General features: G+C 42.5%; 1 protein-coding gene across 1 annotated transcript in view; it reads left to right on the forward strand.

Moving 5' to 3' along the window:
* The window catches only part of MYRFL (myelin regulatory factor like), a 109,911-nt gene that overhangs the window by 43,279 nt on the left and 52,475 nt on the right, over positions 1-14,157 (forward strand). The window contains exons 7-10 of the mRNA XM_006146200.1: positions 47-242; positions 2,097-2,173; positions 3,349-3,459; positions 6,759-6,849. Coding sequence (XP_006146262.1) covers positions 47-242; positions 2,097-2,173; positions 3,349-3,459; positions 6,759-6,849 — 475 coding nt within the window. The remainder of the gene's footprint in view (positions 1-46; positions 243-2,096; positions 2,174-3,348; positions 3,460-6,758; positions 6,850-14,157) is intronic.

Genomic DNA, 14,157 nt, shown 5'->3' on the forward strand with positions numbered 1-14,157 from the left:
GTAGGGAATATTTGTCAAACTGGTTAATTGATTCCTCTTTTCACAGTCCTGATGTGGGCTATCGCGTTGTCACAGACAAAGGATTTAATTTTTCACCAGCAGATGAAGCTTTTGTTTGCCAAAAGAAGAATCATTTTCAGATAACCATCCACATCCAAGTTTGGGGAAGTCCAAAATTTGTTAAAACACAAATGGGCCTAAAGCCAATAGAAATGTTTTACTTGAAAGCTTTTGGAATTAAGGTAAATCTTTTATTTATTTCAATTTAATTCAGTCAACATTTACTATTAAATGTTATTGTTACAGTTGTCTATTGCTACATAAGAGATGAGCCCAAATATTAGTAACTTAAAATAATAACCATAATTTATTTGGTCACAAATATGCAACATTGCCAGGGCTTGGCTATGACAAGCTATCTCTGCTCAGGAGTCATTAGTTAGGGCAGCTTAACTGGGCCATTTCCAAAATGGCTTATTCCCATGCCTGTCAAGTCTGGGCTAGCTATCAGCTAGAGCTCAGATGGGGCCATGGCTGGAGTCTTTAGCTCCTCTCTTCACAGATCTCTCTGTGGGATTACCTGTGTTTCCTCACTGCATGATGGTAGGGTTCCAAGACATAGGAAGTAGGAGCTGCTAATTTCTTAAGCCTGGGCTTAGAAACTGGCACAGCCTCATTTCAAACTATAGTTTTGTAGTTTTCAGTATAATAACTTTGCAGCTCATTTATTACGTTTATTTTTAATTATTTTGTTCTTATTGATGTTGGCACATTTTCATATGGAGTGGATGCATAGTTTCCACAAGTTCTCAAAGAGATCTCTGACTATGAACGCTAAGGAACTGTGCATTTAGTCAATGCCCTTCTTCTATAGTTTAACAGAGGGAAAAACTGAGGCCCTGTAATGTAACACAATTAATCCAAGACAGTAAGTGAAAGAGCTAGGTTTTAAACACAGGTAATATAACTTCTGAGTGGTCAAAACGGATTTATTAAATTACTACCTCATACCCAGCTCTACAAGTAGGAGCCTCTATCTGCATATTTTATTGTGATGGTTGACCCACACTTAGGCTTGGAGTCTCCTAAAAGGTGGCTTGGCTGCTGCATACCTCAGCTGTTGTTACTCCAACCCAAAATCTTTTTTTTTTTTTTTTTGGAGAAGTTTTTGCTATAGCGTGTGTGCGCTTGCCAGAAAGACGGAGAGAGACAGAGAGACAGAAAGTGAGAAATCACCCCCCAGGGGGGGTGGCCACACCGCAATCCCTTCTCCTCCATTCTCCTATTGGGATCTTGGGCACACATGCACACGCGCCTGGCATGAGTTTAGGCCACTGGGTCTGGGACTCAAACTGCAGTCGACTACTTGGGAGTCCAGCAACATAGCCATTATACCAACTGCTGGTCCCACAATCCAAAACCTTAAACAAAACAAAACCAAAAACAAATACAAATTTAAAAAAAAAAGAAATGTTTTTCTGATTATGAAACTAATGAGTCCATTGTGAAAATTTTGGAGTGGATTGCTTTTGTAAAAAAGAACTTATTTATTTCTTCCATGAATGAGAGACAGAGAGAGAGAGAGAGACAGGGTCTTGACATCACAATCTACCCCCAGCCTCAGCCAGTCCCAGATCGTGGGCATGTTTGGGGCGATCTCTAGAGGCAAACCTAGAGCCTTCCTACTGCTTCACCACTGTCCAGCTCAACAGTGCACTCCTTCAAAGCAGGACCATTGTTTCATATACCTTTTCAATGACGTGCACCTTCCCCCAGGGCCTAGCAGTGCGCCATGCATTATAAGTACAGTTAGGCACCATGTGATGTTTCGGTCTACAATGGACCACATATGCAAAGGTGGTCCCATCGGAGCATGTAGGCTAAGCCTCAGAGCCAGGTCTTGCTAGGCTATATCACGTAGGTTTGTGTGAGCACACTCTACGATATCCACACAATGGTGAAATCATCCAACAATGCATTTCTCAGAACATTTCCGCATCACGAAGGGACACAGGTATGAACCTAAACATGTTTTACTAATTTATTATTAATAATTATTTTGTAAGAATCAATTTACTTTTTGTCGTTCCATACAGGTAGAAGCCACCAATCAAATAATTGCTATTGAACAGTCCCAAGCAGATAGGAGCAAAAAGATATTCAATCCTGTTAAGTAAGAATTTATTTTTGGAATAATTTTATGAATGTTTTGGGGAAAAGTGTCAGTTAATTAATTTTTCTAATTTAAAATGAAACCCACAGTAGAATCTAACTTAATTAATATGCTAATATTATGAACATGTTTATCAACAAAAATAAAGTTGGTAAAATGCATTGAAATCATTGCAAACATTTTTTAATAAAAAGGTATAGTTTTACGTAATTATTTATTACTAACAGACTTGTTAACAACCTTACCAACAGCTTTGGTTCCTTGAGATACATTATGAATAGATCTTTATTTTAAATTTTTATTTAAATCAGCACAATACTGATTGAGTTAATTTCAAGGTTCTGGATCCGTGATGCATTTACAATTAATTTTTTCTTATTTTTTAAAGCTACATTGATAGATTGCTGGTGGGTTTCAAGATAGAAAACAGGCATGACTGGTAGTTTATGAACTAATATGGCAGTCCAAAGCTAGAGTGTTCTCCGTGGAATGACTTTAAGTAGGATTTGCTTTCTCACCAATTTAGTTGAGTTGAGGCATCTCAGTGAGTTCAGACATCACAATGTTTTGACCCTCAGTCAATCTTCTTTGGATTGGAAAAGAAAATGGTCCTATAGCCTGGACAGATCAGAAGCCACCTGTGCACACACAGTATTAAACTTGCTTGGTGCGTTTGGTTCTCTTTTGCCTGGCTGTTTGTGGCTTTCCTTTGGAGGAAGCTGCCTCCTGCCACTAGGCTAGGAGAGAGCAAAAATATAAAGGAGATGCAAAGACATTCTTGAGGAGCCTAGAGAAATTACTTCAGTTGGGAGGTGAGTGCTACAGCCACAGGGACAGGGGCACAAATGAGCTAGTCTTTGCTCACCTTTGTGGAGGTAAAAGAACCCATATATGGCGCGTGGAGCATAAAGCCTTCGTAAGTCAGAATAGCAGGCTTGAGCTTCTGTTGACTCAGCATTTCGTACCATTCAAGTGCTATTCCATAGCCTTCCTGGCAGCCACTCCAGACCATGTGGTGGATAGTTGATTAATAATCAATGACTGGGATAAATTGCCCTTTGTACTCTGATGAGAACTAGGGACTAGACATACTTGGGAGTCTAGGAATAGACTAGATGGTACCAAAGATCCTGTGTTCTCTTAAAGTCTCTCAATATTTCTCCTGTTCGTTCTAGAATCAACCTGCTGACTGACCAGGTCACGAAAGTAACGCTGGGACGATTACACTTTAGTGAGACCACAGCAAATAATATGAGAAAGAAAGGAAAACCGAATCCTGACCAGAGGTACTGGCATCACCGATACACTGAAGGGTAGCTGGTTCCTGCGTCTGACCAGAAAGTGACCTCCAGAGACCCCTCTGATCCTCCTGGCCTTACCAGCCAGTAAATTGGGCCACTTTACTTCTTAAGCCACTTTCCTTCCATCTCTAGCTCTCTTTAACATTTTACCACATCTCATTTAGGGTAAGCATCTTTCTTCTCTCATCTTCCCTCCCTGTAATGCCCACTCTCCTGCCAAGCCCTGACTCATGACTCTAGGGTGACCATGTGTTTATGTTTCATTACATCAACAGTTGAGGATTGACTACCCTTCTCAAAGCTGTGCACTGATTGCTAGTATAATGCTCTGAGTTCCGCAACACTACTATAACCTTCTTGAATAAAAAAGGAAATGAACTTGTCATCACGATTTAGATCTGTGATTCTCCAAGTGTGGTCCTTGGCTCAGCAGGGACAGCATCATCTGGAGGCTTGCTAGAGATGCAAGCCCTTGGGCTTCACCAAAGACACGCTGAATCAAAAACCCTAGGGGCGGGACTCAGCAATTCGTTGTTTGATGAGCCCTCCAAGATGACTCTGATGTGTGCTCAAGTTTGAGAAACACTGATTTTAGAATGCAGGTTTTGGAGTTGGAGAGAATTGAGTTGAATATTTGATTCTGACATTGGCTAGCTGAGTGACTTTGGGCACATAACTTAACCTCTCTGAGACTCACTTCTCTATCTTATAAAATGGGGACAATAACAACATTCCACTTCAATTGGCTTGTCTGGGGCTCTAAATGAAATAATGTAGGTAAACTGCTAAGCCCGAGTTCCCCATGGTAGCCAATAATAATGATGATAATAGTGATAACAATGATTACTTCTACTAATTTACTTTAAGTTTTAATTTATTTTTTAAGAGACTTTTGTCTTAGAACATGCGAGCTCTTCTGGGGAGAATGAGACAGAAACAATGAGAGGTAAAGTGTGAAATCACCCCCTATGGCGATGGTCACACTGCCATCCCTTCTCCTCCATTCTCCTCCTGGGATTTTGGGCATGCACGCACATGTACCCAGCAGGACTTAAACTGCTTCAGCTATGTGGGAGTTCAGTGATGTAACCCTTACACCATCTGCTGGACCCACATTGACTTATCTTAAACACAGGGCGTGTTCATCTTCTGTTCCCTAGGAATTAGAGCCTTTATAGTGTTACATAGGAAGTTGGTGAAGTTTCTTCATACAGTTCTTAAAGCAAAAATGCTTCTGATACAGACAGTTTCTATTTTGACTTTTAGGAAATGATCTAATCTTAAAATTGTCTCATCAGTGGTACATGAAGAAGCGATAGAAAGAGCAGTGATTAAAAATTGCCTTGGGAATAACTGGAGGAGAGGTTCAGGCTTGGGCTGATGTCAAGACCAGGGGGTGCTGAAGGTTCTGTGTACACAGCCAAGAGCAGGTGGGGTGGGAAGGACCCAGTGGGCCACCTGCTCTTGGCTGGGTGAGCAGCCAAAACTGCTGCGACACCCTCCCTTTCATTTAGGGTAAGCATCTTTCTTCTCTCATCTTCCCTCCCTGTAATGCCCACTCTCCTGCCAAGCCCTGACTCATGACTCTAGGGTGACCATGTGTTTATGTTTCATTACATCAACAGTTGAGGATTGACTACCCTTCTCAAAGCTGTGCACTGATTGCTAGTATAATGCTCTGAGTTCCGCAACACTACTATAACCTTCTTGAATAAAAAAGGAAATGAACTTGTCATCACGATTTAGATCTGTGATTCTCCAAGTGTGGTCCTTGGCTCAGCAGGGACAGCATCATCTGGAGGCTTGCTAGAGATGCAAGCCCTTGGGCTTCACCAAAGACACGCTGAATCAAAAACCCTAGGGGCGGGACTCAGCAATTCGTTGTTTGATGAGCCCTCCAAGATGACTCTGATGTGTGCTCAAGTTTGAGAAACACTGATTTTAGAATGCAGGTTTTGGAGTTGGAGAGAATTGAGTTGAATATTTGATTCTGACATTGGCTAGCTGAGTGACTTTGGGCACATAACTTAACCTCTCTGAGACTCACTTCTCTATCTTATAAAATGGGGACAATAACAACATTCCACTTCAATTGGCTTGTCTGGGGCTCTAAATGAAATAATGTAGGTAAACTGCTAAGCCCGAGTTCCCCATGGTAGCCAATAATAATGATGATAATAGTGATAACAATGATTACTTCTACTAATTTACTTTAAGTTTTAATTTATTTTTTAAGAGACTTTTGTCTTAGAACATGCGAGCTCTTCTGGGGAGAATGAGACAGAAACAATGAGAGGTAAAGTGTGAAATCACCCCCTATGGCGATGGTCACACTGCCATCCCTTCTCCTCCATTCTCCTCCTGGGATTTTGGGCATGCACGCACATGTACCCAGCAGGACTTAAACTGCTTCAGCTATGTGGGAGTTCAGTGATGTAACCCTTACACCATCTGCTGGACCCACATTGACTTATCTTAAACACAGGGCGTGTTCATCTTCTGTTCCCTAGGAATTAGAGCCTTTATAGTGTTACATAGGAAGTTGGTGAAGTTTCTTCATACAGTTCTTAAAGCAAAAATGCTTCTGATACAGACAGTTTCTATTTTGACTTTTAGGAAATGATCTAATCTTAAAATTGTCTCATCAGTGGTACATGAAGAAGCGATAGAAAGAGCAGTGATTAAAAATTGCCTTGGGAATAACTGGAGGAGAGGTTCAGGCTTGGGCTGATGTCAAGACCAGGGGGTGCTGAAGGTTCTGTGTACACAGCCAAGAGCAGGTGGGGTGGGAAGGACCCAGTGGGCCACCTGCTCTTGGCTGTGTAAGCAGCCAAACCTGCTGGGCCACCCTCCCTTAGAACCTAAGTCATGTGGCTTGGATGGCTCTGGAAAAGGAGGCCTCCAAGATGGCTTCCTGCAGTGTTTGTGAAGGGTGCTGTGTTAGGGGCCCAGGGATGCAGTGGGGTGAGGCCTGGACCAGTCAGCACAGATGGATTGAGCCCAGGTCCCCAGAGAGATGTCTCCCCAGGGAGGGCTGCTTTCCTGCAGCTGTGTGGCTTACAAAATAGCTCACAAGTGTCTCTGATGGAGCAAAGGGCAGACCAGAAACAATGGCAATTGAACCAACTTCTCTCATCTCACAGGGAGGATAATTTAGAGCAGAGGAAGAAAGGCAATCTCTTCTCAGTAGATCACCATTGATTAACTGTTGGATGGTATTTGACCACATGAAATATGTCTCCACTCTCTGATGTATGGGCATTGATGTCCTGTTTCTGAATTAGATACTTCATGTTGGTGGTTGGACTATACGCTGCTAACCAGGACCAGTTCTACTTGTTGTCTGCCCACATCTCTGAAAGGATCATTGTAAGGGTAAGTTCAGTTCTATGACTTTTCTGGATCTCTCATGCTTTTCTCACCCCTGCAGGTAGAATCTGAATTTTCAAAGGCATGCCTGAAGTATGCTTTTTCTTAGATGATGATGATGGGGATGATAGTAGTAGAAACTATCATTTAAATTTTTACACAGTAATTTTCAACCAGAGGCAATTTTGTTCCCCATGGGTCATTTGGCCATATATGGAAATATTTTTGTTTGTCTCAATTGGTGTTGAATAAGTAGACACTGGGGATACTTCTCGGTGCCATAAAATGACAGGACAATCCTCACAACCAAAAAATATCCCTCCCCAAATATCAATGGCACTGAGGTTGAAAACCTTTGGGTTTTACTCTATGTTCTAGGCACTGAGATCAATAATTTATGTATTTTCGGAACCAGCAGTTAGCGTAATGGCTATGTCGCTGGACTCCCACGTAGTCGACCGTGGTTCGCGTCCCAGACCGGGTGGCTTAAAACTCACACCGGGCGCGTGTGCGTGTGTGCCCAAGATCCCGAGAGGAGAATGGAGGAGAAGGGATTGCGGCGTGGCCATCCCCCCTAGGGGGTGATTTCTCGCTTTCTGTCTCTCTGTCTCTCTGTCTCTCTCTGTCTGGCGAGTGCATGCGCCCTATAGTGAAAACCTCTCCAAAAAAAAAAATATGTATTTTAAATTGTTGTATAATTACATTATATTCCTCATACCCAGAGGCATTGAGGCTGTGGTGTGTCCATGATCACACAGCTGGTAAAGGATGAGTCCTGGATTATCTAACTCAATTCTCTCTGACCCCAGGCCCAGAGGGTGAGAGAATACAATAGTTGAAAGGCATTTCATGCTCATAGTGATTGGTGGCCGCAGGGCATCTGGGCCTCAGCCTAGCACCTAGGAACAGCTCAGCATATTTTGCTGAATGAATGATTGGTCCCGGCTGTGATTGGGGGGCCTTGGCAGCCACAAAAACATAAAGCTGTTGGCAGCTGGAGCTGCAGCTGTGTGAGGTCAGGCTGGCCACCACTGAGAATACCTAGGGCCTTAGGCGACAAGTAACTGCAGGCCCAGCAGCCCTGGAAGGGGCTGTGCTGTTGCCGATCTTCACTGGGATACAGGAAGGACAAGCAAACTCCCATAGAAAAAACTGTTTTTTCTGATCAGGCCCATGGATGTGGCTGTAACCAAAGGCCCCGGAGAGATCTCCCACTTGGGGAAATGAAGTCTCTCCTTACAAAGGGCCTTCTGTAATTCTTTTAGCCAATTAAAAATATTAAGCCATCTATTAGTGCAAATCCTTCAACTAATCTCGGAGTTTTAATGGAGATGAAGTAATAATAGAAATGAAACACTTTTGTGTTCAGATATCCCAGGGTGAAAGCTGGGCATGCATGACCCAGGCTGAGTTTTTATGGGACCTGACACAGCCTGTGGCAAATGAAGCTCTTTTGGGACAAAGACAGGAGAGGTCTCCGTCTAAGCCAGTAGCAAGAGGCGCCTGCCCATCCCTCAACAGGGGTGAGGGCCTGTCTCTGACATCTTACCTGCTATAACCTGGGATAGCTTTGCAGGACCAACAAACTTCATTTAAGTCTGGAATCCTAGGTTGTTTATCACTTCTGATACTCTTAGGAAGGAATGAAAACAACGCCCTTGTTTTCAGAGTCAAACATCATGACAGTGCCATCCAGAGCTGTGTAGTTTTGTGCTTGAGTCAGATGGTCTGCTAGTCACCTGCAGACTCTGAATAATTTACCTGGTGACAAGGTTTCCCCATTTGCTGCTGGCAGCTCCTGCAAAGCCATCCCGTGGCTTCTGTGCAAGTCCAAACAACAGCAATACGAGAGGGAGGGAGCCCTGTTCTGCTAACCAAAACCTCTGGTAATTGGCACCTCCTCAGAGCCAAAGCACAAGGATGATTAGCTCATGATGATGATGTCGAGAAGTTGAAAGTTTTGCAATTCGTATTTAGTAATATTAAATTGTATTCAGAAAAGAGCGAATGTCAAGTTATCCACTAAATTTTTATCTTTTAAAAAATGGTTATGTTCCAGATCTGATTGTTTTACCTTAAGCCTAATTTTTGCTGAAGAGAATACTGTGCTCTCTAAGTGCTCTGGGTAACACAAAGGTTACCTGAACAACAACGAGAAGAATGATACTAATACAAACCCCTTATCCCTCCAAACTGGAAATACCTTTGTAATAACACTTCATTCTAAACCCCAAACTCAGAACTGAAAATGAATGTCAATGTTTCAGTCTACTTAATTATTTAAAATTTAAACCAACCAAGAGAAAAGTGAATTTAAGAAATGGAGTTATTGTTTCTGTCAGGGAGTTTTAGAAATGTCTACCGAATACATTGCCTGCCTTTGAGAATCTACAGGGACTACACAGTGTGTGCACATGGGTCAGGTAGAAGGCAGGCCAGCCTGCATTCTACAGAGAGCCAGAGGTGCCATCTTAGGCCCTGGCCTGATTCTGTTAGTTTAAGCTTCATAATGAAAGATGGGAAGGAAAAATGGACAATTAAAGACATAAGACCTGACCACATCGCATGGAGAACTGCAGACTGCATGTAGCAAATCTGAGTTCATTTTGTGGCATAAGAACCACTCCTCCAAATGATAGAGATTAATGTCTGTCCATTTGAGAAGGGTAATTATATGAGGGTTGGACTTCAGTGAGTTTCAAGCTTTCTGGAGGAGCGCAGGAGACCACGTTTGTGAGAATTCTCCTTGGAGAGAGATGGCTGGCAGGACCCCGTAATTGTTCAGCTGGGCTGCCAATCAAAACAGCTTTTGTGGTCCTGTTGTGTAAATTGACCAATTTAATGGAAATTAAGGTTCACTCCAAAGAAAAGATTTATTTTCCAGATCTTTGTTTTTGGGAGCATTCCTCAGTGGAGTTCCTTCAGATTTCCCTTGTTAATGGCTAGACTTCGCTTCAACCCCACTTTCCTGCTAAAACACTTAATTAAACCTGGTTTGGAGTGCTCTGTTGCAAGTAGGAGGGATGATTACTTTTGTCTGCCTTTCAAAGACACTCTAGGGTTCCCTCATTTTGAAAACTAAAAATATTCCCGTTTCTCTTCCAGAAGAATAGAAATGGGCGCATTCCCAAGAACACCCCCTTTATTACTCTGCAAATTCGCACTGCCAGGAGGCAGGGAAGACAATAGACATAGTGCAGTTGCAAGGATAGGAAGGGATGGGGCAGAGCAGAGCCAGGCCGGGTACCAGCTCCACGTTCACTGGCTCTTGCCCGTTTCTGACTCTCCTTCCCCACTAGGGAAGTACGCGTGCGTACTTCTGCAGCTCAGATGAATTTTCATTTACCCAGAGAAATAGGTCTGTGGAGGAATGTCTCTTTCACTCTATTTGAGACTCAGCAGAGCTTTCTGTTAACTATGAAAGGAGTCGCTTGTGACCAGGAACACACAGTGTAAAGAAGTAGTTCTCAAATTGCATCATGAGTAAGAATCCCCTGCAGAGCTCGTAAACACACAGATACCCCGGGTCAGATCCCCAGAGTGTTCCATTCAGTAGGTCAAGGATGCCCATGACTCTGTTTCTAACATGCTTCCAGGAGATGCTGCTGGGGCTCTGCTGGTCAGCCCACCACACTTTGAGTAGCATTGGTAGAAAGCACTTCTAGGCCCTTTTTCCAGGTTCAAAAATTGATTTCCTGAGAGTTTTCTTCCTCTGGTCAAGCTCTCCTTCTGGCTCTTTGGCTGCTGCTTGCTTTAGAATCCCAAACAATGGTACAACAAAGAAGTTCTGGCTTTTTCATTTCACACTTTATCAGAATAGGCCTCAATTTATTCAGATGCTGTTTCCTAGTCCAAGCATCCGCAAGGGGCGCCATTTGCATTGTATTTTCTGGGCAGGGAGTTCCCTGGAATAGTGCAACTCTGGAATAGGGCAAGTCTGTAGCTGTGTTGCTGGAGAGAGTGGATAAACTACTCCAGTGAAATAGCAGTTGCTGTGCCCAGCAGAGTGTGTTGAACGAGGATGACTCTGATACCATTCGTCCTCACGTTTGCAAAATGTTCATACACACATAACTTTAATTCCCAAAACAACCCTGTGAGATGGGTACAGAAGACGTGATTATCTTTGCCAGAGAAGGAAGCTAGAACAAAAAAATTTAAGTGACTGCCCCCAGGTCACACAGCCAGTTCATGTCATGACACAGACTAGAATGTTCAGGTCCTCCCTAAATATATGAGGCTATGAGAAAATGAAAGTATTTTAGAAACTTTATTTATTTATTTTTAGAGAGATTTTTGGTATAGAGCATGTGCAGTCACCAGAGAGACAGAGAGACAGAAAGCGAGAAATCATCCCCCAGGGGAGCTGGCCATGCTGCAATCCCTTCTCCTCCATTCTTCTCTCAGGATTTTGGGCACACACGCACACACACCTGGTGTGAGTTTTAAGCTGCCAGGTCCAGGACTTGATTGGCTATGTGGGAGTCCAGTGATGTAACCATTACACCATCTTCTGGTCCTATATTTTAAAAACTTGAATGAATTCATTTTGGTGTTTGGTATCTACCAACCATAATTGGGCTACATGTAGATATGAAATGATCATTCCAGAAAGAGACAGTACATTATAGTTTGCTTTGACACGTGAATTGTGGATTCCAAAAAAAGGAAATAAGTTCACAGATCTTGTAGTACTATTGCCCATTCCAGAGGAAAACACTTATGTAAGGCTATTTAGAACATTGCAGTTCTGTGGCCTTTTCCAAAATGGTTTGAATGTATTTTAGAAATTTGAGATTTCATGTGATTAAAGTCAGGTAAAAATGTTGCAATTGCTCCAAAAAAATTACATCTACTTAATATTTGCTGTTTAGTATCAAGTTACCGACATGATAATAATCATCTTGAAGATTACTAAGAAAAATAAATCCATCCATCACTGTCCTATTTTGTTTCCTTGAAGTGGCTCCTTGTGTTCAGAACGGAGCAAAATACATCAACATTTTATGTGTCCTACCTTTGGATTTAGCCGATTGCTTGCTATAAAAGGATTTGAGTCAAAGTGTTTGCCATTCACAACCAAAGGGTCTATAGGGACCTTATGGATAAGCTCTTTGTTCAAGTACATTCACACAAAATCATGTTCAAAGTTGTGACATTATATTCTTTTCCTGCTTGTGTCTATCAGGTGTCAGTGATGGAGTCTTCCAAGTAGCTCAGAGTTTAGAGAGGAGGGAGTGAAATAGGAAGCTGAAGGCACCTAAACATTCTTTGAACAACACTAAAGACAAAGCTTGGTGGTTCTTCCCATTAATTAAAAAAATTGGGTAACATATGCATATGACAAAACATTCGAACGCACCAAGAGAGGACAGGTTGAGAATTCCTAATTAAAAATAAGAAATCCAAAATGCTCCAAAATCTAAAATCTTTTGAGTGCCAACACAATGCCGTAAGTAGGAAATCCTACATTTAACTTCATGGGAAGGGTCATAGCAGTTCAAAATTAATGTATCAATTACCTTCAGACTATGTGTGTACAGTGCATAGGAAACAAAAATTTCATATATATGCAAAAATGACAAAATCCAAAATACTTCTGATCCAAAACCTTTGGATAAGGAATAGAATACTCAATTCGGATATAAGGAAGAGTGATTCTCCTTCTCATCACAGTTTCTGTCTCTCAGTCTCAGTTCTTGAAGAAACCATTGTTATTGGATTCCTGAACAGCTGTTAGAGAACATCTATGTGCATTCGGGCACTGAGTTCACGACCTCTCATATACCACCAGAGAGGCAAAAAGGAAAATCATTGAAAATCATTGTATTCTTACTGACTATTTTTTCCCTTTTTTTTTGGAGAGGTTTTTGCTATAGGGCGTGTGCGTTCGCCAGAAAGAGAGAGAGAGACAGAGAGACAGAGAGCGAGAAATCACCCCCCGAGAGGGATGGCCATGCCACAATCCCTTCTCCTTCATTCTCCTCTTGGGATCTTGGGCACGCATGCACACATTCCTGGCGTGAGTTCAAGTCACTGGGTCCAGGACCCGAACTGCGGTCGACTACATGGGAATCCAGTGACACAGCCATTACACTAACTGCTGGTTCCTCCTACTGACTTTTTAGATGATCAGGATCCCAACTGTTTTTCTGAATTTGTGACAACCTGCCTCAAACACACAACAGTCACATTTAGAAGAACATGTCATAATTTTTTAAAAGAGATTTTTGCTATAGGACGTGTGAACTTGCTAGAGAGATAGAGAGACAGAAAGCAAGAAACCACCCCCAGGGGTGATGGCCACAATTTAATGGAAATTAAGGTTCACTCCAAAGAAAAGATTTATTTTCCAGATCTTTGTTTTTGGGAGCATTCCTCAGTGGAGTTCCTTCAGATTTCCCTTGTTAATGGCTAGACTTCGCTTCAACCCCACTTTCCTGCTAAAACACTTAATTAAACCTGGTTTGGAGTGCTCTGTTGCAAGTAGGAGGGATGATTACTTTTGTCTGCCTTTCAAAGACACTCTAGGGTTCCCTCATTTTGAAAACTAAAAATATTCCCGTTTCTCTTCCAGAAGAATAGAAATGGGCGCATTCCCAAGAACACCCCCTTTATTACTCTGCAAATTCGCACTGCCAGGAGGCAGGGAAGACAATAGACATAGTGCAGTTGCAAGGATAGGAAGGGATGGGGCAGAGCAGAGCCAGGCCGGGTACCAGCTCCACGTTCACTGGCTCTTGCCCGTTTCTGACTCTCCTTCCCCACTAGGGAAGTACGCGTGCGTACTTCTGCAGCTCAGATGAATTTTCATTTACCCAGAGAAATAGGTCTGTGGAGGAATGTCTCTTTCACTCTATTTGAGACTCAGCAGAGCTTTCTGTTAACTATGAAAGGAGTCGCTTGTGACCAGGAACACACAGTGTAAAGAAGTAGTTCTCAAATTGCATCATGAGTAAGAATCCCCTGCAGAGCTCGTAAACACACAGATACCCCGGGTCAGATCCCCAGAGTGTTCCATTCAGTAGGTCAAGGATGCCCATGACTCTGTTTCTAACATGCTTCCAGGAGATGCTGCTGGGGCTCTGCTGGTCAGCCCACCACACTTTGAGTAGCATTGGTAGAAAGCACTTCTAGGCCCTTTTTCCAGGTTCAAAAATTGATTTCCTGAGAGTTTTCTTCCTCTGGTCAAGCTCTCCTTCTGGCTCTTTGGCTGCTGCTTGCTTTAGAATCCCAAACAATGGTACAACAAAGAAGTTCTGGCTTTTTCATTTCACACTTTATCAGAATAGGCCTCAATTTATTCAGATGCTG

Source organism: Tupaia chinensis, unplaced genomic scaffold (genome assembly GCF_000334495.1).
Source record: "Tupaia chinensis unplaced genomic scaffold, TupChi_1.0 Scaffold000168_1, whole genome shotgun sequence".
In the NCBI taxonomy this organism is placed as follows: domain Eukaryota; kingdom Metazoa; phylum Chordata; class Mammalia; order Scandentia; family Tupaiidae; genus Tupaia; species Tupaia belangeri.